The sequence below is a fragment of the Anabrus simplex genome, chromosome 7, assembly GCF_040414725.1.
Source record: "Anabrus simplex isolate iqAnaSimp1 chromosome 7, ASM4041472v1, whole genome shotgun sequence".
Taxonomy (NCBI): Eukaryota; Metazoa; Arthropoda; class Insecta; order Orthoptera; family Tettigoniidae; genus Anabrus; species Anabrus simplex.
In genome coordinates this window covers 80,333,679-80,358,913 of record NC_090271.1, presented here as the reverse complement: position 1 = coordinate 80,358,913, position 25,235 = coordinate 80,333,679, and the positions used below count along the sequence as shown (strand labels likewise).

At 36.9% G+C, this 25,235-nt stretch overlaps 1 protein-coding gene across 1 annotated transcript in view; it reads left to right on the top strand.

Moving 5' to 3' along the window:
- Positions 1 to 25,235, top strand: part of LOC136877706 (uncharacterized) — a 156,142-nt gene that overhangs the window by 114,721 nt on the left and 16,186 nt on the right. The window contains exon 6 of the mRNA XM_068228709.1: positions 15,279 to 15,980. Within this exon, the coding sequence (XP_068084810.1) occupies positions 15,279 to 15,980 (702 nt within the window). The remainder of the gene's footprint in view (positions 1 to 15,278; positions 15,981 to 25,235) is intronic.

Genomic DNA, 25,235 nt, shown 5'->3' with positions numbered 1-25,235 from the left:
AAAGAGCCTAGATTGACAATTTTCAAGATGACGGCTGCTGAAACATACGATAGGCAGCAGGTAAGTCTCTCCAAATCAAAGACAGTACTGCTCATACAGATGTAAACAGTACCTGAGCCTTGAACCTCAGCTCTTGTATCTCCTGGTGAATAGTCATTGTGCTATCTGCACAATTAGTGGCATTGTGGAATTCATGGATGATGGTATCTCACAATGTCATGCGATTTTCCCATACCACCTTCTTTGATGCATGACAATACCAGTCGATTAACACTCATGGCCTACTCAACTGTGATTTTGTTATGCTTGTGTCTTTCCGTTTCCACTTCACACTCATGTCCCTGACAGTCAAGTTGGACAACTAGAGGAGGTCAGAATTATCCTGGACTGATTGCTTACTGTTGTGCAACCAATAACCAATATCCATTTAAGTTCACCGACCTCCCTTGCTCCACCCATTCTGCTGGTATCTTGTAGCACTGAACAGCATAGAGACCTCAGCCACCTTTTGTAGCAGCAGCAGCAGCAGTCATAATGACATATAGGTGTGTGTGGATACTTGTGTTGAGAGAGAGAGAGAGAGAGAGAAAGAGAGAAAGTGTGTTTTATAATCATCATCATCTCACTATAGTATTTTGTGGCTTGTTTGCAGTTCTTTCATCTTTCACACATACAACCACATATTTATGTTTTACTCTGCTGTTTCTAATACTCCAGATTTGAGTATGCATTTTTCTGTAAGTATATCTTTTCATGATTTAATGTCATGTACTCAATTTTTATTGGAGTTTTATTTTTGTTACCATATATGTTTTGGTATACTACATTTTATTGATAATTGTCATATTTAACATATATTTTAGATTTATTATAGTTCTTTTAAAGAAAGCTGATCATGTTTTGTTTAAATTGTATCAATGTAATTATGAATTTATGAATGTATTTCTGCTATGGTATAAGTTTGTTCTCTTCTCTATAGGCGTAGATTACCCAGGGTCAAAAGAGGCAATTTCACTCCTAGTATTTCCGATGTCATGTTGGTTCTCAATGGTGCAGTGTGAGTATAAGAGTATTCTAACCAGATACTTGCACCATTCGCACTCTTCTTATTGATATCACTGTATGTAAGCTTCATGAAATTGTGGCACTCAAAAAGTAGAGGATAACTGAACATGAATGCATCGTATCATATACCTGTTTTCTTTGATATGATGTATGAAGCCAGTTTTCTGCATATGGAGGAAAGCATACTGTTAACATCCAAGGAAGAATTTCAGGAGGCTGCTCTTGTATGTAACTTTTCTAATCAGCGTGATAAATATTATTACAGTATTAAAATCGGCATACATTTCTTATTACTGTACATACATTACATAATACAGAATGTGTGAACAAAAGTTTATTAATTTTTTATGTTAGTCTTCAGCAGCCATGAGTAACAGAAAACAAAATTGTATCTCTAAAAGAGAAAGCGAGATTTATTCGAGAGGTGGAGGTTAACCCACAAAAATCAATAGCAGATATTGCGACTCTTCTTTGATCATGTACACTCAGTTTTGTACAATATAATTAGCAAGAAAAAGTCTATTTTAGAAGAATTTTTTAGTGGGAGATCAGAATCCTTAAAACACAGTCATCTATTGGAGGAAAGTTTTCAGACATGGAGAAGGTGCTTTCTGCATGGTTTAAACACAAATGAGCTGTTGCTTTCCCTGTACGTGGGAAATGTTTAAATCAAAGACCCTTGCCTTTACAAAGATGATGAATATCAGTTCTCAATCAGCTGTTTCCAGGAATTTAAAGATCGATATGCTATAACTAAAAGGACAAAATGACAAATCCAAAGCAGTGGATGACAACATACACTACAGCAATGGATAAAAGAAGAGCTCTCAAAAGTAGTTAGGAATTACAGATGTGGGGTATTATAACTGTAATGAAACTGGCCTCTTTTACAGTTACTTTTGGGACTGTGTATCAGCATCATTTTCATAAAACTAAAAAAAATTAAAGTAATGTTTAAAGAAATCTTCCAGTAAAAAAGTATAAGAGTAAAAATTGAAGGCTCAGTTATAGTGTCACAGTTATGTACATACATTTTAAGTCTCTCCAGAAGAGAAAGTGATTTATTCGAGAAGTGAAGGATAACCCACAAAAATCAAAAGCAGGTTTTGCAACTTTTCTTGGGATCAGGCACACTTAGGTATGTACAACGTAAGTATTAAGAAAGAGTCAAATTTGGAAGAATTTTCTAATGGGGTATCGAAATTCTTAAAATATCATAAAAGACTCGGTCACGGCACTTTACAGATTCCGATTTGCGCTATTCACAATATTTGTGGGTCATTTTATTCTATAGAGTAGTATGTACCTTTCAAATAATTTGGGTTTCATTTAGAATTTGGGGTCCTCATGGTCACTCACAATTTGTGGACTGATGTCATCTTGGAAAATGTATATTAATGCAAAATGTGTGTAAGATTCTTTCTTAGTAAGTAGAATTTTGTAATAAAAAAGGAAGAAAGATGCATACTAATTTAGTTGTAAGTAGTTCTGAGTTTTAAGTAGCTCAAACTATTCCCTTTGAATAACATATAAACCTATTTCTACTGCATCATCATCTTCTTTTGAATGGGCCTACTTGGGACCACACTTGTTCAACTGCTGGGCTTTGATCTTTGCTCAGTATTGTCACAGCTTCCCCAAGTGTAACTCTCTTCTTTTCTTCTTTCTTTTTCAGAGATTTCTCCTAGAAACCATGGACTTCCTTCAGAATCTGTCTATTTTGTAAGCCTGTCAGCCCCACTTAATTTGTGTCCTTTCCAGTCTCCATCATCCTGATGGTATGGACTTTCTTGATTTGGCAGGTGAACAGGCAACCAGTCGGTCTGTTAGGAGACTATCTTGTTATATGACCATAGAAAGTTATCCTCCTTTACCAGGTATAGTCAGAGAGTCATATCATCATCTGTTTACAGTTCCAGTTTCCTGGGTACTGTTGATAAGCCTCTTCCACTCTCCTCTATTCACGTATGTCTTGTTCTTCATGATATCATCTAGTGACCTTCCCTCGATTGCAATATCGATCTTGAGCACGTCTATCCAATGGGTTCTACGTCTTCCAACCCTCCGTTTTCCATCTACCTCTCTTTCGAGCTGTACATGGGCTGTCCTCGTAGGTTCCATTCTCTTCGTGTGTCCGAACCACTGCAGTCGTGACGTTCTTACTCTGTCTAGCAGACATGACATAATCCCAGCATCTCTTCTTGCCACTTCATTTCTTAACTTATCCATCTTGGTTTTCTGGATGCTGGACCTCAGGAATTTCATCTCTGATGCCTGAAGTTGTGATGAATGTCTTTAAACTATGCTACCCAGGTATGGGAAACTGTCTACACTCTTCAGTTTGTAATCTCCCAGTTTAATGCTTGGTGGTTGGTCATTTCTGATCACTGCCATAACGATGGTCTTCGTCTCGCTGATCTTGAGGTTAAATTCCTGGAATTTTGCTATCCACGTATGGAGTTTTGCCTGTACTTCTTCAGTTTCTCCCCAGATAATGACATCATCAGCAAAAGCAACTGCACTGAGTTCACCTGATGTTTCCTTAACGCTCTTCATTATTGCAAGTTGTCCACTTCATGACCGTATCGATGAGTATAATCAACAAGTATAATTAAAGAACCACCTAATCGATACTTTATTTTTTGCGTTGGGCAAAATTAAATATACATTATCACTCACAGAACATGTTTCGACCACTTAGGGTGGCGTGCACCAACCAAGAGTAAGATCTACTTCCGTAGTAAAGTACTCTTGAAGTCAGCATTCGGCGACTTCCATACAAGAGTAAATTACTTCCGAAGTATTTTAGTCCTTTCATATACTCCTGGACTAAATTACTACAAGAGTAAAATGTTGAAGAGCACCATCTTGTAGTATATTACTAAAGAAGTAAATAACGTACGAATATAGGTTAGAATTTACTCTCACGTCATGCATGGAGTAAGCTAAGTTTAGACTTGTTGACTAATGACAATATCGTGCCGTCTATGAGAGGAAAGACGTTTCAAACGTGTTTATAGATTACTTACATTATATTGACAATCTCGACGCAGTAAACTATGGGAAATGTAATAGTGCGTAGGCCTACAGTGCGTGAAAGGCGAGAGCCGTGTAATGTGAACACGGCGAGTTTCAGGAACGTTTTTGGTCTTAGGAAGAAATCCTTTACTTTCCTTCTAAATCTACTTGGAGATCACTTACAGGTGAATTCTTGTCTTAATTTTGTTGTATCTCTAAAATTACAGTTGCTGTGTGCCCTACGAGTGTTTCTTACCGGAACATTTCAGTACAGTTGCCGGTGATCTAATTAACGTTTACCGCACAACTGCTAGCCGTATCTTTCATCGCGTGGTTAAAGCACTAGTTGAGGCTAAGAGCAAATACAGTAGAGACAATACGCGACACTTACGGATTTAGCCTTGCTAAAATGGGAGACAATTCGACGGTGGCGCTCCTAGTGACTTGACCTGAAAAAATTGCGCTAAATTCAAATATCAATGGAAATGTATATACGGAAATGGATAAATAAATTACGTCTAGAAAGAAAGTGTTATTGAGATATTAACTTCGAAGTTGCTAAAGCAATTCTGGATAAATGAATGAAGAATTATTTAAAAGGTTATTATTCAAAGAGTGAAATTAGACATATAAACAAGATGTGAAATGGACTGCTGTTAAATGGCTTGATCTTTCATTTATGCATTACTTTTTTAGCTTTAGCATTCCTGCCTGAACTCTTACGGTTGGATTTGTTTTTTCTCATTTAAAAACATTGTATCATCACATTAAGACACTTGTCAATAAATTTTTTTGTCACATTCCTTACACATATGATGCAATGAATTAACATTTAATAGCTGGACAATTTTCCTCTTAACATGAAGCCTACTAACAGAAAGAAAAATCTATAAAATCCTGGCTTTAATCTGAGAAGAGGGATAAAAGAAAGAAAAGTATGAAAATGTTGTCGATAGTGATGCTTTGAGGAATATTTATGTACAATTAGAGTAAAAATGTAACATACCCTTGGTTGTATAGTTGAGGGTTTTTAAAGTCGCTGGCCTGGAAATGATCTGAATAGATCTTATAATTCTTATATAAGCGTAACGTCCCTTCTTTCTTGTACACCTTATCCAAATAACTTCTGCGACATTTCAAAACCCACAGATCACACCTACAACAACACATCGGTATTGAAGGTTAACTGCTGCATTACACAATAAAATATGCGTATTACATTTAAGCCAGTTAAACCGTGCAGGTCAGAAGATTATGAAGTACTATAAAGATCTCTGTCACTGGAAGAATATATATACAAACACAATTTTACTTACATTTTCTTGTCACGAAGGAACCTGAAGAATGACCGCGCATTCTTCTCTACTTCATAGTTACTGCAGCCAAACACAGCACATACCTTACCCCTCATGTTGAGAGGAGATATCAAGGAATGACACACGCTACTATTTAATTATGTCAACTCACTGAAAACGCACAAATAACACTGAAAACTTCACACAAAAATACACGTGCTCTTATGACAGAATCAGTAGTTTTCAGGTCTACTCGGTAGAGAGAGCTCCAATAGCTGTCCCTCGATATCTCGCTCAGTGTCGCATATTATCTCTGCTGTATTTGCTAAGAGGGAGGTACGCCTGCAAATGATGATGATCATTCGGAAAAAAAAAGGATATTCTTCACGTTGGCAGATTTCCACACATCGTGGGTGAAATTGACTGTGACTGCACGCATATTCCCATTTATTGCCCTCTCGGTGACAACGGTGAACTTTTCAGAAATTGGGAGAGGTATTTTTCTTTTCAATTTGCTTAACATCGCACCGGCACAGAAGGTCTTATGGCAACGATAGGGCAGGAAAGGCCTAGGGATTGGGAAGCGGCCGTGGCCTTAAGGTAGGGCCTACAGACCCAGCATTTGCCTGGTGTGTAAATGGGAAAATTTTGCTGTGGATGTAGGCCATCTGTATGAAGAAACCGCCATCAGTTTTAATTTTTCCCGCGTGTCCGTGACTTTCTGCTTTGCATCCGTCTTCGCTTTCAAGTCCTTCTACAGAATCTTAACTTGCTTTTCACTGCGTTTTCTGTCACTCGAAGCATTGAATTCTTTCGTCACGACTTTCCATGAATTTCTTTTCTTATCCAGCATCTTTATGTTGTGTTTCTTACACCTTGTATCCTTTGCATAGATCGTCATTATCTCTATTAACAAGCATTTATCTTTTTCGCTTACGTTTTTTTCCCCGTTTCCTATCGCACATAACCTTATCTATTTAGATTGCTGTAAAGAAGATACACGAACACAGCACTACTCCGCGAGTAATGAACGCTACTTCTGTAGTAGTAACTAAAATAATAAATTGAACTTCAAATCTCCGACGTTAATTCCGGAGTAAGTAACTCCCGTAGTAATTTACTTCTGTAGTATGGACTTCTTTAGTAAACACTACTTCCGTAGTAATTTACTCCAAGATGGTGCACGCCACCCTTAGTGGTCATCATCAGCTGTATAAGGAAAACTTAGATGAAAAATATTGGACAATAAGCACAAGCGTTAATCATTAGGTTATGGAAAAAACTATTTGCTGTGCTGATTGTTTGATTGGTAAAAGTCCTTTGGAATCTTCACTGTTATAAAATGGCGGCCATCTGGTTAGGGCAGCTTGCCTCACGTTATCATATCTTGGAAAGATGTTTATTCCGTGCTGCCTTGGGGGTCTGTCTTTGTGCACGACCTAGTGTAGTAGCGATGTGACACGGTTTGATTGTTTGTGCAATCCACAGAAGAAAAGGGAAGTGGAGTTGTGTCATCATCTAGTACGTCATTTGAGGGAGGAGGGAGACTTAGTGATTTCGCGATGTCGTGCTTGATTATTTCATTTTTTCGTCTTACTTGTTGTCTGTCAACCCATTCCATGTATTTATTGATGTGCTTGTATAAGAGGTCTTTTTGCTCATTCATTTCGTTAAGATTCCGTTCCCCATTTTCTAATTTATCAAGAATAATGTAGATGTTTTCTAGGTTGTTCATTAGTGTTCCTTTATTGATCTTACTTATGATTTGAAGGTCCTGTTTGATATTAGTGAATTTGTGGTTCGCTTCTTTCGTATGAGCTCCCATAGCAGAGAATCTTCTGTGTTTCTCTGCATTGACGTGTTCCTGATATCTAATTATGAAGCTCCTTCCTGATTGTCCCACATATGTTTTTTTACACTTAGTACATGTCAACTTATAAATGCCAGATTCTTGGAATTCATCATCTTGAAGTTTATTGGCTCTATTGTGATTAAAGAATCTAGGTTTTGTATTGTTTTTGGTTGAAAAAGCTACTTTGGCGTTGTATTTCTTAAACAAATTCGTGATTTCATAAATCCTCAGGTTATTAAAGGTGAATTTGACGTATCTCTCAGTCTTCTCTGATTGCTGGTTGAGTTTAATTTGTTGTTGAAATTTGCATTTAGAGATGATTTTGTTGATGAATTTCAGACTGAAACCATTATGCAAGGTTTGTTGACGAATGTAAGATAGTTCCTTCTTTCTGTCAGTTTCTTTTAACGGTATTTCAAAGGCCCTGTTGACAAAACTATAGTAAGCAGATTTCTTTTGTGAAATGGGATGTAAAGAATCACTTTTTATTGTGGTCAGTGTAAAAGTAGGTTTTCTGTAAATTTTAAACTGGAAAATGTTGTTTTTCTGAATTGTTTGAATATCTAGAAAATTGAGCATCCCATCTCCTTCTTCTTCGGCTGTAAATTTAATGTTAGGTTCTAAACCATTTAAAATATTTACAATACTTAGACTGTCATTGATTTCTCCATTTATTATGGCATAGGTATCGTAGCCATAGATCCAGTCCTTCATTGTGGCCTACTATCTGAGTGTATTCCAAATAATCGAGGTAGATGTTAGCTAAAATTCCGAAATAGAAAACTTTTTAACTATTCTGGATTTTGTATTGAACCATAATTTCTTTTCTTTTAATAATAAAATATATCAGCAGGACGGATTACCAATGGGAGCACCGGCTTCTGGAACATCTACATTATTCTTGATAAATTAGAAAATGGAGAACGGAATCTTAACGAAATGAATGAGCAAAAAGACCTCTTATACGAGCACATCAGTAAATACATGGAATGGGTTGACAGACAACAAATAAGACGAAAAAATGAAATAATCAAGCACATGTCGCGGAATCACTGCTAAGTCTCCCTCCTCCCTCAAATGACGTACTAGATGATGACACAACTCCACTTCCCTTTTCTTCTGTGGATTACACGAACGATCAAACTGTGTTACATCGCTACTACACTAGGTCGTGCACAAAGACAGACCCCCAAGGCAGCGCGGAATAAACATCTTTCCAAGATATGATAACGTGAGGCAAGCTGCCCTCACCAGATGGTCGCCATTTTATAACAGTGAAGATTCCAAAGGACTTTTACCAATCAAACAATCAGCACAGCAAATATTTTTTTCCATAACCTAATGATTAACGCTTGTTCTTATTGTCCAATATTTTTCATCTAAGTTTTTCTTATACAGCTGATGATGACCACTAACTGGTCGAAACATGTTCTGTGAGTGATAATGTATATTTAATTTTGCCCAATGCAAAAAATAAAGTATCAATTAGTTGGTTCTTTAATTATACTTGTTGCTCTTCATTATATCGTTCATAATTGTGATGAATAGTAGTGGGGGACACTTCCCTGCTGGACTCCACTCTATGTCTGGAACTACAATGAATGTCCCTCCCCATGTCGCACACTTCTAATACAGTTCTTGTACAGCATCTGGATTTTCCTTATCAATCCTTCAGGTACTTTCCTCTTCCTCAAACATTGTCAGATCTTCTCTCTGGCAACATTGTCAAATGCCTTGTCAGTGTCGAGGAAGACCATGATCAGGTTCTTGTCTTTCTCCTAGTGTTTTTCCATTAGCATTCGAGCACTGAAGATAAGTTCTATAGTTGATCTCTTTCTTCTGAAGCCATACTGTTCTTCTTCCAGCTGTGGTTCTAATAATGATTTGTAATGCCTTCTCTATGATTTTCTCAAGAATTTTTAGCCCATGTGACAGGAGTGTTATCGCTCTATAATTGGAGGGTTTTCACCTATTCCCTTTCTTGAATAGCGGGATGATGACACCCTTGCTCCAGTCTGGAGGTATCTTGTTATCTCTCCACACTGCATTTAGCACTCTGTGCAGCCATTGTAAACCTTGTGGTCCTGCAGCTTTGATCATCTCAGCATTTGCTTCATCCATTCCTGGTGATTTTCCTTTTGGCATGGATTTAAATGCTGCCTCTGTTTCTGCCCAGGTGATTGGGGGGGTTCTTCTATGCAGGCTTGTACATTTGGTTCAGTGCCTCTCTGCCGTTCTTCATATCCATTCAACAGGTGATCAGAATTTTTCTTCAGGAGCTTTCTGATTTTACTTTCTTTTCTGACTATGATACCATTTTCATCTTCTAGTGCTTTTATCGAGTCTACTGGTTTCCTTTTACCTTTGACTATCTCGGTATACCTGTTCCAAGTCTCTGATCTTTGCTTCTTTCCCCTTATTGCTGATGTTATTTTCTCTCGATTCCTTGCTTTCCATGATGCATTCTCTGATAGGATATTTCTGAGAATTCTTTTCTCTGACTTCCAGTTTTTCAGTCAAGCCCTTTATGTTTAGTGACAGACACTCCAGACAGATAACTGTAGTTCAGATTGCAAGTCAGGCAATTGCTTGTTGTAGTTATTTAGCATAAATAGACCAGTTCTAGCTTGTTTTATTTTGTGGAAAGTGTTGCTTCCTGCTTCCTCTGACAAGTTGGGTTCAATCCATTCGCCGAGGTACTTAAATTTCTCTCCGAAAACCGTAAAAGTAGTAATTGGGATGTAAAGCCAATAACATTATTGTAGCCGCACTTGGTGAGCGTGTCTACAAAACAATAATAATAATATAAACAGGAAAATAGTAAAATATCAATGTTGCGGCAGTTTCACATCAAAGCTTGGAAACGTGACAGTTAACTTATCAAATTACAAATTATTATTTTCATTTTGACCGTATTGAAATTCAATTCTTAAATGTTAAACAATTCATTTATTGAAACCATCTGTTCAATACTAGTTAAGTCTTTAGGACTATAACACTGTCATTATATTAAGTTTGAGTATGGTACATGTTTTGCCTGTCATTGCAGGGATCATCAGCCATGAAATCTCTCTCCAAGTCAGAGCTCTGAGTGGATGCTATACTAGGGTTATTCATAAATCAATATTTTTTGTATAACAGTTTGCACTGAAGTACAAGACATTAGGTGATATTGGAGTGAACAAGCTGTTCATATCTTACTAATGTGACGTCCAACTCATGTTCACATCCAATGGAAATAATATTAACTGTCCTTTCATAATGCCGGTAATGAGAACGGCATGATATAAGTGGATTTGAAACATCTGTACTTTTTTACAACCTATTAGGAGATTAACTTGTACTAGAACTATTCTTAAAAACCATTTTTTACACAATTTACACTAATATATATAACATATGGTACATTTCCAAAACAAATTAATTGTTTAACATTTAATAACTTATCAAATACACAAAATCAAAACACACGCAAGGTAATCGTAACTTACAGGTCTAATAAACGACAACTTTGGACAGGATTGTGGAAGGTAGAAGGAAGCCCTTTTGAGATCCATGGGAAAATATGCCGTTATGGGAAAGATACCTGCCAAGTATTCCAGTTTTTCCATAAAATGTATGGATTTTGAGTGTGTTTTACGGTTGTATGGATGAACAACGTTATTGTACGGATTTTGAATATCCACGCTTGGTTTCGCTTTCTGCAGTCAAATCTGTTTTTTTATTTTTTTTTTTTATAGTAGCTGGTACTATGAGATGCAGTGTTTGAAATTTGACCGGTAAATGTATCGATAATCACCGTGTATTTGTCACCTGTTCTACCTCAACTGCTACTGCATTCAATGAGATGTTTCCAAACAAGTAGCAGGCTGCAATTTTGAAGGAAAGAAATCCGTGAAAAGTAGCAGACTGTGTATTTATATAAAACAACTTTGGTAACTGCGTTGTGATTCATAACAGCTGAAAGACTTTGTTTGTTTGCATGTGTAACATTGGCGGTAGTTCTGAAACTCGTGAAATTGTGTGACGAATTTCTAAGCGATTTAGTATTTTTAGTGGTATTCGTAATGAGTTCAACCAAGAAACTATATTATCAGTCTTTTCGAGAGATATATTCTTCTTTATTTCCTTGTTTTATACGATCACAGAAAGTGTTCCCAGTGTTAAGTGAAAACAGATGAGCACTCATCAAAATGTGACTTTGTGTAAGTATTAATTTCAGGGGTGATCATAACATATACACTAAAACCTTGATGCATCGTTTTTCAGTGGGCAGGGGGAAATTGACGAAGGATGTGGGAAAACTATAAATGTGAGCAACATAAAAAATAGGGTGAAAGCAAAATATTAAAATACAGGTACTGTATAGGGACATTTTTCGTTATGTAAATGTATTATTATTATTATTATTGTTATTATTATTATTGTTATTATTATTATTATTATTATTATTATTATTATTATTATTATTATTATAAAAACAACAACAATAATGGCACGTGGCCTCCGGAGCCAAGTGCAGGTCTTTTGTGTTGTCGCGTGATAGGCGATCTACGCACATATGAAAATGTGGCCCTACCTAAGATGAATTCTAATGTTTAATTCGGCAAACTGACAGTCCCTGAACCATTGGAATTAACCAAGGAATGTTAAAATCCTCGACCCAATCTAGACCCCTTGAACCAAAGGCCAACACATGCTAAACCATTTAGCTCATACTATGCATACTGGTATCATAATATTGCAACCATGATTGTAGGCCTACGGGATGAAAATAAAAAACGTGACTTTTACGCCATTTCGTTTCACATTTCTTTACACATTTCGTAATAATTGAAAACCTTTAAGTCCAGTTCTCTTATTGCAAATTAAAGATATACGTGGATATTATGGCGATAACCTGTATTGAGGAAAAGATTCCATAGACCCTTCGCGAACGATAGGTTACAGATACTCAAAACGGCGTGGCTCCCGCAGCTCAGCTCAGCTCAGACGATATCACAGAGGTTAGAAATTCAAATCGGCGCATCTCAAACAATATCACAGCAGTTTGTGCGAAGCTGCCAACTTAGGAACTAGTTACAAGACTAGGCTATGAGATAAGATTATTGATCTGGCTTGGTTAGGTCTGGCTTGTAACAAGATTATTGGGCAGAGGGCAACTAAGGCGCGATTAATCACCCTGTGACTAATTAAAACGTATCTGGCGCATTGCACAATTTTCTCTTTTTTTCAACGAAGTTGGCAGCCCTAGCCAGCTTATACTAACACAGAAAATGGTGGCAAATTTGAGTTTTATGCTGTCTATATTTTAATTCTTGTCGGTTAGTGGGCCGAGGAGAACCGTTGGCACCAGGAGGCTCGTAGTGATGCTGCGCATGAATAACCTGCGCACAGCACTCCAGCCTACGAAATCCTTGTTCAAGACTAGCATCCCTGAATCGCTCGTACATTCTCGCGTAACAGGTTGCCGCTATTATATGCTGAGAGTATTGAGCAATCCCTCTAAATTCAAAAAACGTTTACGTATATTTTTCTTACGTACGATCGATCAATGCGGGAAAATTGTGACCGAGGACAAATAATTTTTCGACGATCGATGCGACAAAACGATAGTTCGAAAAAAGATAGGTGCGGGGAAATTTAACATTGGTTTATATGGAACATTTTTGAAACCGAATAAATTGAACGATGAATACGGGAAAATGGCAGTTCCGGGTACGATGCATCGAGGTTCTACTGTATTTGACTTGTCCTGCCGTCCTTTTTCATTATGTCTCAAGACTGTTATGCATGCACGTGTTGTTAAAAATTTCCCGCTTGAGGATCTTCCGGATTTCTCTTTTTGAAAGTTGGCAGATATGGGAAGAAAAGGTTCACGATCATCTACCTCGAACTCATAATATTGACAAATTAAAAAAGATACAGTTACAAATAAAAGAAACAACTAGATGGCAGAGTAGTTGGCAATTAATTTTTAAAATAAATGCAATAAACTTTCATCAAAGATTCACAGAGTGAGTGGAGGCATCCTCGAAAAAAATCAAAATTAATACAATACATTATTCAAGAGAGAATGTTACATTTACCTGTAATAACAAAATATTGAGCCCGAAAAGATTTGCAACCAAAGACAACATGTAACGGATTAGCCTAACAGCTAAGTTCTACTGAAACTCAATTATGGTGAATATGGTAATCTAGAGGAAACTCCGGCGCACAAAATAAAATTTTACATTATAACGGAAAGTTACGTTAAAGGTGACAAAGGCCGAAACATAAGAATGAGTTTAAATTAAAGAAAATACAAAAGGATTGGAAAAATAGCGCTTACCATGAGAGGCAGTAGACCTCGACAGAGCTAGACTTCGAGTACACCTGCTCGCGAGGACGGTCAGATGGTAAAGACGCAGGCAACACGCATCACACATGCAAAGCCTGCAGAAGGCCGGAAATGGCCCGATCACACATAACCAATAGGACATCGAATTTCTCTAGATTCAGATCAAAAATTAGATGGATGGCTTTTCCGGCGTTTGCTCTATTAACCAGCGTTTCGTCTTAGGTCTGACACTAGACTCTTCAGAGTGGGATGTGTCAGACCCTACCTACTGACGCTGGGGTGTATGCAGGTGAACTTATCAGAAGCTTATTTATGAAGCACAGTCTGATAACTGCATACGGGAGATAAAACTCCACAATGGAAATAATGCCCGCCTAGCAATTCCAAATGGAAATTCTAAGTTCCCATGAAGGGAATTAGATTCTTTTCCACCAATAGAGCATATCAAAAATCAGATAAAAAATTAGATGGATGGCTTTTCCGGCGTTTGCTCTATTAACCAGCGTTTCGTCTTAGGTCTGACACTAGACTCTTCAGAGTGGGATGTGTCAGACCCTACCCACTGATGCTGGGGTGTATGCAGGTGAACTTATCAGAAGCTTATTTATGAAGCACAGTCTCTAACTGCATACGGGAGATAAAACTCCACAATGGAAATAATGCCCGCCTAGCAATTCCAAATGGAAATTGTAAGTTCCCATGAAGGGAATTAGATTCTTTTCCACCAATAGAGCATATCAAAAATCAGATGGATGGCTTTTCCGGCGTTTGCTCTATTAGCCAGCGTTTCGTCTTAAGTCTGACACTAGACTCTTCAGAGTGGGCGTTTTCCCGTTTTCCCGTTTTTCGCCAATGGAAAAGTCGTTATTCTGACCAATCTAATTGCATGACCATATATCGTCATAAAAGGAAAGAAAAATTCCACCTAATCAATACATTTATTTTCTTGTAAAGTATTACAATCTAGGACCAGTTTCGACCCTTCATAGGGTCATAGGTCATCCTCATGAAGGGTCGAAACCGGTCCTAGATTGTAATACTTTACAAGAAAATAAATGTATTGATTAGGTGGAATTTTTCTTTCCTTTTATGATGATTGGTAAATGTCAATACGGAAAATGAAATTCATAAATCAAGATGACCATATATGGTCATTTCCTAAATTGCTGATGCAAGAGGAATTGCATAACCTAATCTCTCCTACTGTAAAACTGGGCCAATTCTTCATCTGCAACACAGATTGCACCCACAACCCTACCAGGGTGTTGTAAAATCAGCATAAGAAGAATTAAGTGTAATGAATCAGATTGTATTCACAGTAATGTTTTTCTTCAACAGAGTATTCCACCCTCAACGGGTAAGGCTTGTATAACATTGTTGCTGTATTTTTAGTTATTCGGTCATTTATTTATTTATTTAGCCATAGATTATGTTCGATTGCATTGTAAATTCCATTTTTGTAAATGTCTCTCTCTACACAGTCTTAAAAGGGGGCATGATTACCTTGGTGGCTTAACTGCTTGTTTTTTACCTGATGGCTGAGGTTCGAATCTTGGTAGTAAGTAAGTAAGTAAATGAGAGAGGGGGGGGGGGGGAGAGTGTATGTGTTTGAGTTCCTTTTTTCATCATCATCGTCGCATGCATCACTGTTATGATTTCTGTTTTTTTTTTTATGGTTGCAAATGTCTGAATTGTTTCTTTTCAGTGGCTCTGAAGAACCATATGATCCATATGCATCTGCAGAACGTCAGATGATGGAATTATTATCCCATGGAGATTGTCAGCCAAATCCTAAAACCCCTACCAGACCTACCGTACACTCTGCTCCTGCTTCCGCTGGTCTTGAAACCTCTTCTCAGTCGGCTTTTGCTAGGTATACACAGTCAGAAGACCTTACCTCTTCATTGATCGAAAATCTTCAAGACCTTATTATATCTGGTCATTCTGCTAGCACTCTTTCTCTCTGTGAAAACAATAATTTTAGTGGCAATATCCCCGACGTTCTTAGTAGTCTTGGTTTCAATTTTGTAAATAATAATCTGGAAGAAAGAGAAAGAACTCGAAAACCTTCAAAAATCCGTGCTAAAATGGAAAATGCCTCTCTTTCTCTTCAAAAATCTGTGTGTATGTTGAATTATGAGAATAATCAGACCAAATTGGGAGTGGAAATTGATGATTTTAATCACATTTCTGATGACCAAGACAATTTTTCATCCCCTGTTCTCTCCAAAACTGTACCTTCTCCTTTTTCTAGTCCTGATTCCAAATGTACCTTGCCATATTCTACTTGCCAAATGGAAGAAGGTGATGGTGTGGAGAGAAAGCACTCAGAATATGAGGAGCAGTGTTCAAGCAACAGTCGTCGTTCAGCTGGAAGCAAGTTCAGTGCTGATTCAGCATATAGTAGGTATGTTTCCTGTATTATAAGTACTTGGTTTTAATTAAATGTTTGCATTCACGAAGACATACACATAGGATGAACTTTCAGTCCCACAGTAACAGAACAGAAAGCCTTTTGATTGGTACTCTACCCTCAAGTCAGCTCTCAATTACTTCAGTCTTCCATCCAAATAATTTATCTTTATCAAAAACAAAGTACAGATAAGGTTATAAGGTAGCAAAAGGAAAGGATCTAGTCAAGTGTCAAGTGCTGGTATCTAGTCTGTTTTAGAATAAAGAAAGTTTCTAGAGCACTGACAGGACTTGTAAGAGAGGAATTAATTGGTTGAGTCCTTGCAAATAAGGTGAATATAAGAAAGAATATGATGCCATTTGAAGTTTTTCACATGGAGAACACTATTTATTTCATCACATAGAAAATGTACATTAAAACTATCACATGCTGTATATTATATTACCTGGAAAATAGGAAATATTTCAAAATGATGCTAATGGCCTAAAACAATAGTCTTGGTTCTATACTAAATGAAAGAGGTAAACTGTGGGGAAAATTTACATTTTACAAAAACTTTGCTCCACTTCTTCAGAAGTTAACTACATTTGACCACATTATTGTTCTAGTGATGCTGAAAGTTTTGAATTCAATTGACCATACTTTGTACTCTTATCGTCACCAAAGGGGATACCTGTGCTGTTATATTCCAGGAAGTAGTTTATGTTGGCATTTTTACAAGTGTGATAACTTTCTATCCTTTCTATTCCCGCATTTTGTTATCTTGTTCTCTCTTTCTTTCATATCTCATTTATGTTCTCAACCTATCTTTCCCTGCTCTTGATTTCATTTTTTGTGAACATTTCCCTCCATTTATTAATCTAATGACTTATTTTTTTAATTTCCTAACTCAGAGCCAATGTCCTCTTTCTATTGCCCCATAAAATAATTAGTCACCATTATCATTTCCTAACTCACAACTGAAGATGATGATACTAAACTAATGGTACACTATTTATCATTTTTATCAGCACCTTTCTTACATGGGGCTGCCTAGCCAGGGCGGTAAAAGTGTGCTTGGTTCACCCAGGAGGATATGGTTTCAATTCCCTGTCAGGAAGTCAAAAAATTTATGAAACAAGATTTCCACTTCTTGAGGTACATATGGCCCTGAGGTTCACTTAGCCTACACCAAAAATGATAGAGCTAACCACTCCACCTCACAAGTACTGATGTTACAGGCAATGGAAGCCTTTACTTTGCTTTGCTTTGCTTCTTTCAAGATAATCACATTCTTATATACATACAGGGCCTGACAGTTGTCTTTGGCTACAGCTCAAACCTCATCTTTGGATCTAACATCCTATTCTATTCATAGTGTATTTGCTAGGTCAGTATATTTGCAAATTAAGGCACTGTCTCTCGTTTTAAACAATACAGAAGCTGTAAGTACAAAACTGTGAAACATCTCTTCTCACTCATTTTTTCATTGACCATATTTACCAGATCATCATCATCGTAGATGGAAATTCTAACCCATTTGATTAATATTAGTTGATATTTCAAAAAGAAATAAGGTCAGTAGCCCTTGTAAGTCACCCTCTTGCCACAGGCATCTGTCCATATATTTTATCAAGTTGACAGTTGCTGTCTTCCAATTTCATGTATTCCGTACTCAAGGAATGGAATACAGACTGCTTTATGTTAATGGAAGATTGTTCACTTTTGTTGGACATGTTAAATTTGCAGGTATACTATAGGTCCCATTCTTCACTGGATAATTGTTTCTCTTTCATCTCTCTTTACTATTATTACTGTGGTTTGATTTTCCCGTAGGTTCTATAACCCTTCTTTCTCTGTACTTCCTGTCATGTTTAAAACCATACCAAACTAGGTCAGTTTGGCATTATCATATTCCTTCTCCAGATCTACAAATGTTACTTCTGCTCAGTCTAGCTTTTAGTTGTCTTTCCATTGTTCTGTAAATAGTAAGGTTCATGTTTTTCTCATCTGTGACACTAAACTAATGGTACACTATTTATCACATTTGTTAGCACCTCCTTCTTAGGTATCAAGATTATCACATTCCTGGGTACACTACTACTACTACTCCTCCTCCTGTTTTTGGATCTCACTTCTTTAGGTAGGAGCCTGTCAGTGCTTCTGTGGGCAAATCTTCAAAACCACCTTATACACACAGTTTTAACCATTGTATAGAAGACGGTGACAATAATAAAGCATTTATCGAGGAAGGTTTAAGTGTATGGAACATTAATCTACAACAAAGGGAACTGAGCGGTGGCAGTTTTTAATGATGTGAAGGGTGATTTTGTGTGGCTCCAGAGAGGGACCCAGATGGCAGATTCCCTATCAGTTGTTTACCTAGTCCTTTCTTAAATGTTTTCGAAGAACTTTACAAAGGAAAATTTAATGTGTTCTCCTATCCAATACATAACATAACTCCATCATTAGATGAAGTCATAAAAGTCAAACATGTTTCGACTCATTGAGCCATCTTCAGTGAAGAAAGGGGGCTAAAGTTATTTACATAATTGAAGCTAAAAATGTGTTAAAAACATAATGAAAGAACAAATGAGAAACAAAAGAGACATGATGGAAATAAAAAATAACAATTCAATATATACACATTTCCATCATTAGGTGGTGTTACCGTGTTTTCGTGGAACGCAGAGGTGAAAGAAGGTGCTGGTGGGAATGGGTCTATCTACGATAGTCAAAGATGAATTTAAAATTTTAAAATAAAGGTTATATTCCTTTTCAGATCTTAAATTTCAACAAATATAAAGCTTTCAGGTGCATAGGTAGTTGGTGCAAAAATAGAGAAACCAAGAATTGGTAATTTACAATTTTTGAGGTTCAAGCTCCTAATTTACAAGGTCCCAAAATCACCAACGTTGCATTTAGTCAGATAGATAAGGAGAGATATCTCCCAAAACACAATTTCCAAGAGCACTTTGCTCCAACAGTTACAAGTTACGGCCTTCCAAAGGCACCACTCATTGTTACACCAATATAAATTAAATTACAAGAAAAGAGCTTACATGCTCTACAAATTCAATCAAGGAGATTGTACTCCCAAACTCTTATGGCCTACTCAAGGCAACCATTGAATATTACAAGACAGAAAAGAGCATCACTGCTCTATAAAATTACACCTTAGGCCTCTCTAGGCACAACATGCAATTTACAGTACTGTATGAATTTTAGTTTGCACAGGGGTATCTAGTACCCATTCTACTGGACCTTCGAGAAAAAAAACTGGCCCAAACTCAAAATGTATGGAGGCGTACACTTGCGCTCCAAGAAAACCAAGTTAAAAACCCTACTTGGGCTTGCAGCCCGACGATGCAGAGACTAATCCCACAATACTGAGGTGACTAGAAGGACCAGTTAATTTAAGATTTACAGGAGAAAAACAGTTGCAAACTCGTAGTTACCTCAAGATGAATTGAAGGGGAATTCGAGAGGGTAATGTACTCTCTATTCCTGATTTACAGTTTAAGTCCTTAGGACTAACATGAAATTTTACATGAGAATGAAGAAAGTTTAGAGTTTAGATAATTGACTGTTACATAGTTGAAGACAGGAACCTTCCCCTCGAGTTCAGCATTCGGAGATAACTACAGATATAAAACTGGTGGCCATTACCTGGGCTGATGTTCTGCCTGCCAAAGAATGAAGACCTCCGTCTCCTCTCTTAACACACACACACACACACACACACACACACACACACACACACACACACACACACACACACACACACACACACACACACACACACACACACACACACACACACACACACACACACACACACACACACACACACACACACACACACACACACACACACACACACACACACACACACACACACACACACACACACACACACACACACACACACACACACACACACACACACACACACACACACACACACACACACACACACACACACACACACACACACACACACACACACACACACACACACACACACACACACACACACACACACACACACACACACACACACACACACACACACACACACACACACACTCTCTCTCTCTCTCTCTCTCTCTCTCTCTCTCTCTCTCTCTCTCTCTCTCTCTCTCTCTCTCTCTCTCTCTCTCTCTCTCTCTCTCTCTCTCTCTCTCTCATACGGTGATCAATAAAACAAGTTAGCTCGAAAAAGCTACAGCTTTTATACCCGAGTGGAAGCTTCGAGAAGGCTCTGGACTAAATCCGGACACGCCTTCTCATTTTTATTGGCGGATGAAATAGGTACAAGAAACGTTTCACTGGCTGAGAAGTAAATACAGAAAATTGGTGATTGGCCAAACTCCAAAGCTGGCGGGATGAAAATGAAGTGTTGCAAACCTTGAAGTATCAATGAAAGTCAATTCAGTTGAGAAAACCTATAAACACAAAACTTCTTTAGATTTTTAGTTATTTCACTTTGTACCAGAGTGCATGACCTCAGTTCTTTCATAGAGACATTTATGGAGAAATGTCCAAATTTCTTGAACCCAGTGTTACAACAAAATATAGTCAGTTTAGGAAACTTTAAAATAACATATTACTCTGTTGTTTAGTGGTGACATCTTCTGATCAATGCCCCAACTTCATGCACTAGTTGTTTCAAGTTTTGTATGGTAGGTAGCGTTCTTCAAGACGCTTCATTTAAATGCACGGGGATGAGGTGTACCTCCTGGTACAGATGGAGTAATAATCAACTCGTTTGAGACATCTTCAGTGAAAAGTGTAGCACCTGTTCATGTGTGTATACACAAAACAAGAATAATAATATTGATAATAATAATAATAAAATGAATTAGGAAAATATCAATGTAGTGGCTGCTTCACATCTAGGCAGGGAAATGAGACAGTAGACTTATAAACATAACTTACAGGTCTAACAAACGATAACTACAGAAGGACGTGGAAGGTGGAAGGAGCCCTATTGAGGTCTTTGGGAATTTATGACATTATGGGGAAGAAAAGGTTCTCGATTATCGCCCTCAAACTATTAATTATTAACAAAAAGAAAATGTTTACAAAATCAAAACAAAGCAGACAAATGACAATAGTAGGTGACAGTTTAGAGAACTTAAATCAAAATATTTAAAAGAACTTACAAAACAAACCCATAATCTGCTTGTTGTTGCTTGCTTGTTGTTTTAAGAGACCTAACATCAAAGGTCATCGGCCCAACCCGTATTTTTTTTTTTTTTTTGCTAGGGGCTTTACGTCGTACCGACACAGATAGGTCTTATGGCGATGATGGGATAGGAAAGGCCTAGGAGTTGGAAGGAAGCGTCCGTGGCCTTAATTAAGGTACAGCCCCAGCATTTGCCTGGTGTGAAAATGGGAAACCACGGAAAACCATCTTCAGGGCTGCCGATAGTGGGATTCAAACCTACTATCTCCCGGATGCAAGCTCACAGCCGCGCGCCTCTATGCGCATGGCCAACTCACCCGGTCAACCCGTAATCTAATCAAGCTCTTCGGACAATAGGAAATTAACTCCAACATAGAATCAACACTGAATGACGTCAGGCAATCTCAGATGAAATCAAAATTTCAATATGACATACAATATCGCTATTCAAGAGAGAAAGTTACATTTACATTAAACTACAGAATGCTAAGTCTGACAAGAGAATTGCCTCTGAAAACTAAAATGCTGATATGGCTGTCCATCGAGGTAAAGTCATTCAAAAAATTAAAATTGGTGAATGTGGAAATCTAGAGGAGAACTCCAACACACAAAATAAAATTTTACATTACCACGGAAAGTTACTTTAAATGAGAAAAGGTCGAAACACAAGAATGAATTAAAATTAATTAAAAGGTAGTAACATAGCGCATACCATGAGAGACCGGGAACACAAGGCAGGACGGATGCAAAATGCGTCTGCCTGCTGAAGTGATCTGAATTCAAAGACACGGACAGAAGACTTAACTCTCACGAGGAGCCCGAAACAGGAAGTCGTGCAATCACAAGTAGCCAATAACAACACTTCAGATTGCCACATTCAGCAATGAAAAATGCTGGTATACTGACCAATAAGGAGCATTGTTATTTTGACTAATTACAAGGAGCTTCCAGAACAATCTTTTCTGCTGAACCCGCATATTAGCGGATGTTGAGAAACTACATGAAAAGGCCACTTACACGTGGCACACCTTGCCTCACAAGTTATGTATGAAAATGAACTTACCTTTATAGAATAAATGATCTACACATAATGAAATTGCTGAAAACAAACAACCCTAAAATCATTAACACCTTTCACTTACATACAGAAAACAAACAAATAAGTTCTTCTTAGTTATCAGTCATTCTTTTAAATATTACACACAGTCAATCTTGAGGGTAGAACCAATTTACGCATTTTACACACACAGTCAATCTTGAGGGTAAAACCAATTTACACCTATTACAAAAAGTTAACATTTTTACATAATTGAAGCTAAAAAGTGTGTTAAAACCTGTGTGGAAAAGAATGAAAACAAATGAGATAAGACGGAAATGAACAAAAAGTGTTTATAGTGAGTTTCTGGACCTCTTAGTCTAAAAATTTTGCAATGTGATATAATTGAAAACAGGACGAAGTCACTGTGTTAAAAATTCAGAATTGACAGACTGACACCACACCCTCCATTCATTTAATATTACTAACATGTATGCTAATGTGCCTGTTAACAACACCATACAATAGTTTACTATCTTTTATCCTTAATCAACAACAAGCCATTAAATCCAACACAAAACACATAGCTCAAGTCCACAAGCTAAAGAAAAAAAGTCAAACACAAGGACGTAATAATAACAAAAGCCAACAAAGGAAACACTTATATCACAAATATTATAATAATATTTGTAGATTCACCTGTTCAGTACAAGAATGAATTAAAATTAATTGAAAGGCAATAACATAGTGCTTACCGTGAGAGACCACATTGACCAATGAAATACTGACCAATAAGGAGCATTGTTATTTTGGCCAATTACAAGGAGCTTCTAGAACAATCTTTTCTGCTGAACCCGCACATTAGCAGATATTGAGAAACTACAGGATAAGGCTACTTACACGTGGCACACCCTGCCTCACAAGTTATGTATCAAAATGAACATACCTTTATAGAATAAATGATCTACACATAATGAAATTGCCAAAAACAAAGAATCCTAAAATCATTAACACCTTTCACTTACATACAGAAAACAAATAAGTTGTTCTTAGTTATTGTTCATTCTTTTAAATATTACACACAGTCAATCTTGAGGGTAAAACCAATTTATACATTTTACATACACAGTCAATCTTGAGTGTAAAACCAGTTTACACATTTTACACCTATTACAAAAAGTTAACATTTTTACATCATTGTATTGTACTCCATTGATCTGCATATAAAATTCAACATAGAGTTAGAAAACAATAATGCCCTTAATTACCTGGACTTAACCATTATGCACAACTGCAACAACACTTTATCCTCTAATATAAACAGGAAGGCCCTCCCCCCACCATCAACCATGAACAGGTGGATCTATAAATATTATTATAATATTTGTGATATACGTCATCTTCAATACGGAACCAAAATGAGAATAGTTACTTGTAGTAAAGGAAACGCTACCATAATCATGGACAAAAGTGACTATATCAATAAAGCGCAAACTTTTTTCTTTTACAGAAAACAACTTTATAACCTCTAAAAAAGATCAAACTAATAAAATACAAAGAGACCTAAAAATCATTATTAAGAACATTTTGTTTTTGTTTAATGGCCTTGAAAAATCCAAAATGATTATTATGAATCTGTAGCTTCCCACGCAAAAGCACTACCCAAGATCCATAAAGCCGACATCCCCATAAGACCCATTATCAATTTCAGAAATAGTCCTACTTATGAAGTATCTCAGTTCATTCACAAAATTCTTAAATCACACTATAATTTTCAAGCCAATACATCAGTGAAAATTCCATAGAATTTTGCAATAACATTAAACACATTAATTTATCCAAACACTGCACTCTCCATTCATTTGATATTACTAACATGTATGCTAATGTGCTTGTTAACAACACCATACATTTGATTAAGAACATTCTTTCCAAATTCAGCAATTTAAGTATAGGCGAAATAGATGAATTTATTCAAATTCGAAAATTGAATAACAGTTTTTTCACTTGCAATAATGTCATTTACCAACAGATAGGTCTTCACATGGGGTCACAGCTTCAGGGATCCTTACAGATATTTACATCGATCATTTAGAACATTCTCACATCATTGGTAAGATTAACGGCATTGAACACTGGACACGCTATGTAGATGACAAGTTTGTTATTTTAGATTCCCTTGTTACTGACAGCAATACAGTACTTGAATTTCTCAACTCAACTCCATTGATCTCCATATAAAATTCACCATAGAGTCAGAAAACAATAATGCCCTTAATTACCTGGACTTAGCCATTATGCACAACTTCAACAACACTTTATCCTCTCATATATACAGGAAACCCACCCACACCATCAAATACCATCCAACAAACTTTTATGCACCCAGACATACATAAGAAAGCAGCTTACAATAGCATGGTACTCAGAGCATTAACTGTTCCTTTATCTCGCAAAAATTATAAAAAAGAAATTAATACTATTTACAGGATTGCTGAACACAATGGTTTCAGTAGAACCTTCATCAGCAGAATCATCAATAGATATAAGAGCAGACCCAAGACTACCCTAGAAAAAGATTCCACTCCTAAAGAGAAGTTTTCCACTTTCACTTTCAGTAATAATAGCATTTAGCAACTTTCTACTATCTTTAAAAAACACAACATTAAAATAGCGTTTAGAACCTCCCACACGAACTCCAAACTCATTTTCAATCCACACACTGTCAACAATAACAATAATAACATTAATAATAAATTTTGAACTCCGGAGTTTACAAATTAGAATGTCAATCCTGTGATTCCTGCTATGTTGATTAAGCAGGCCTCAATTTTGTCGTAAGATATGCCGAACATTGCAACGCTCTCATATATAATGTTTTTCAGCTATGAGTGAACGTCATAAAAAATCCAGTCACGAATACACATCAATGGATAAAGATCTTAAGATCTTGCATTATGAGCAAAAAGGCACCTTGCTCAACGTTCTCGAGAGCATCCACTTCGATTTAGATCAGTTTATGAACCCCTGTCATAACTTAAAT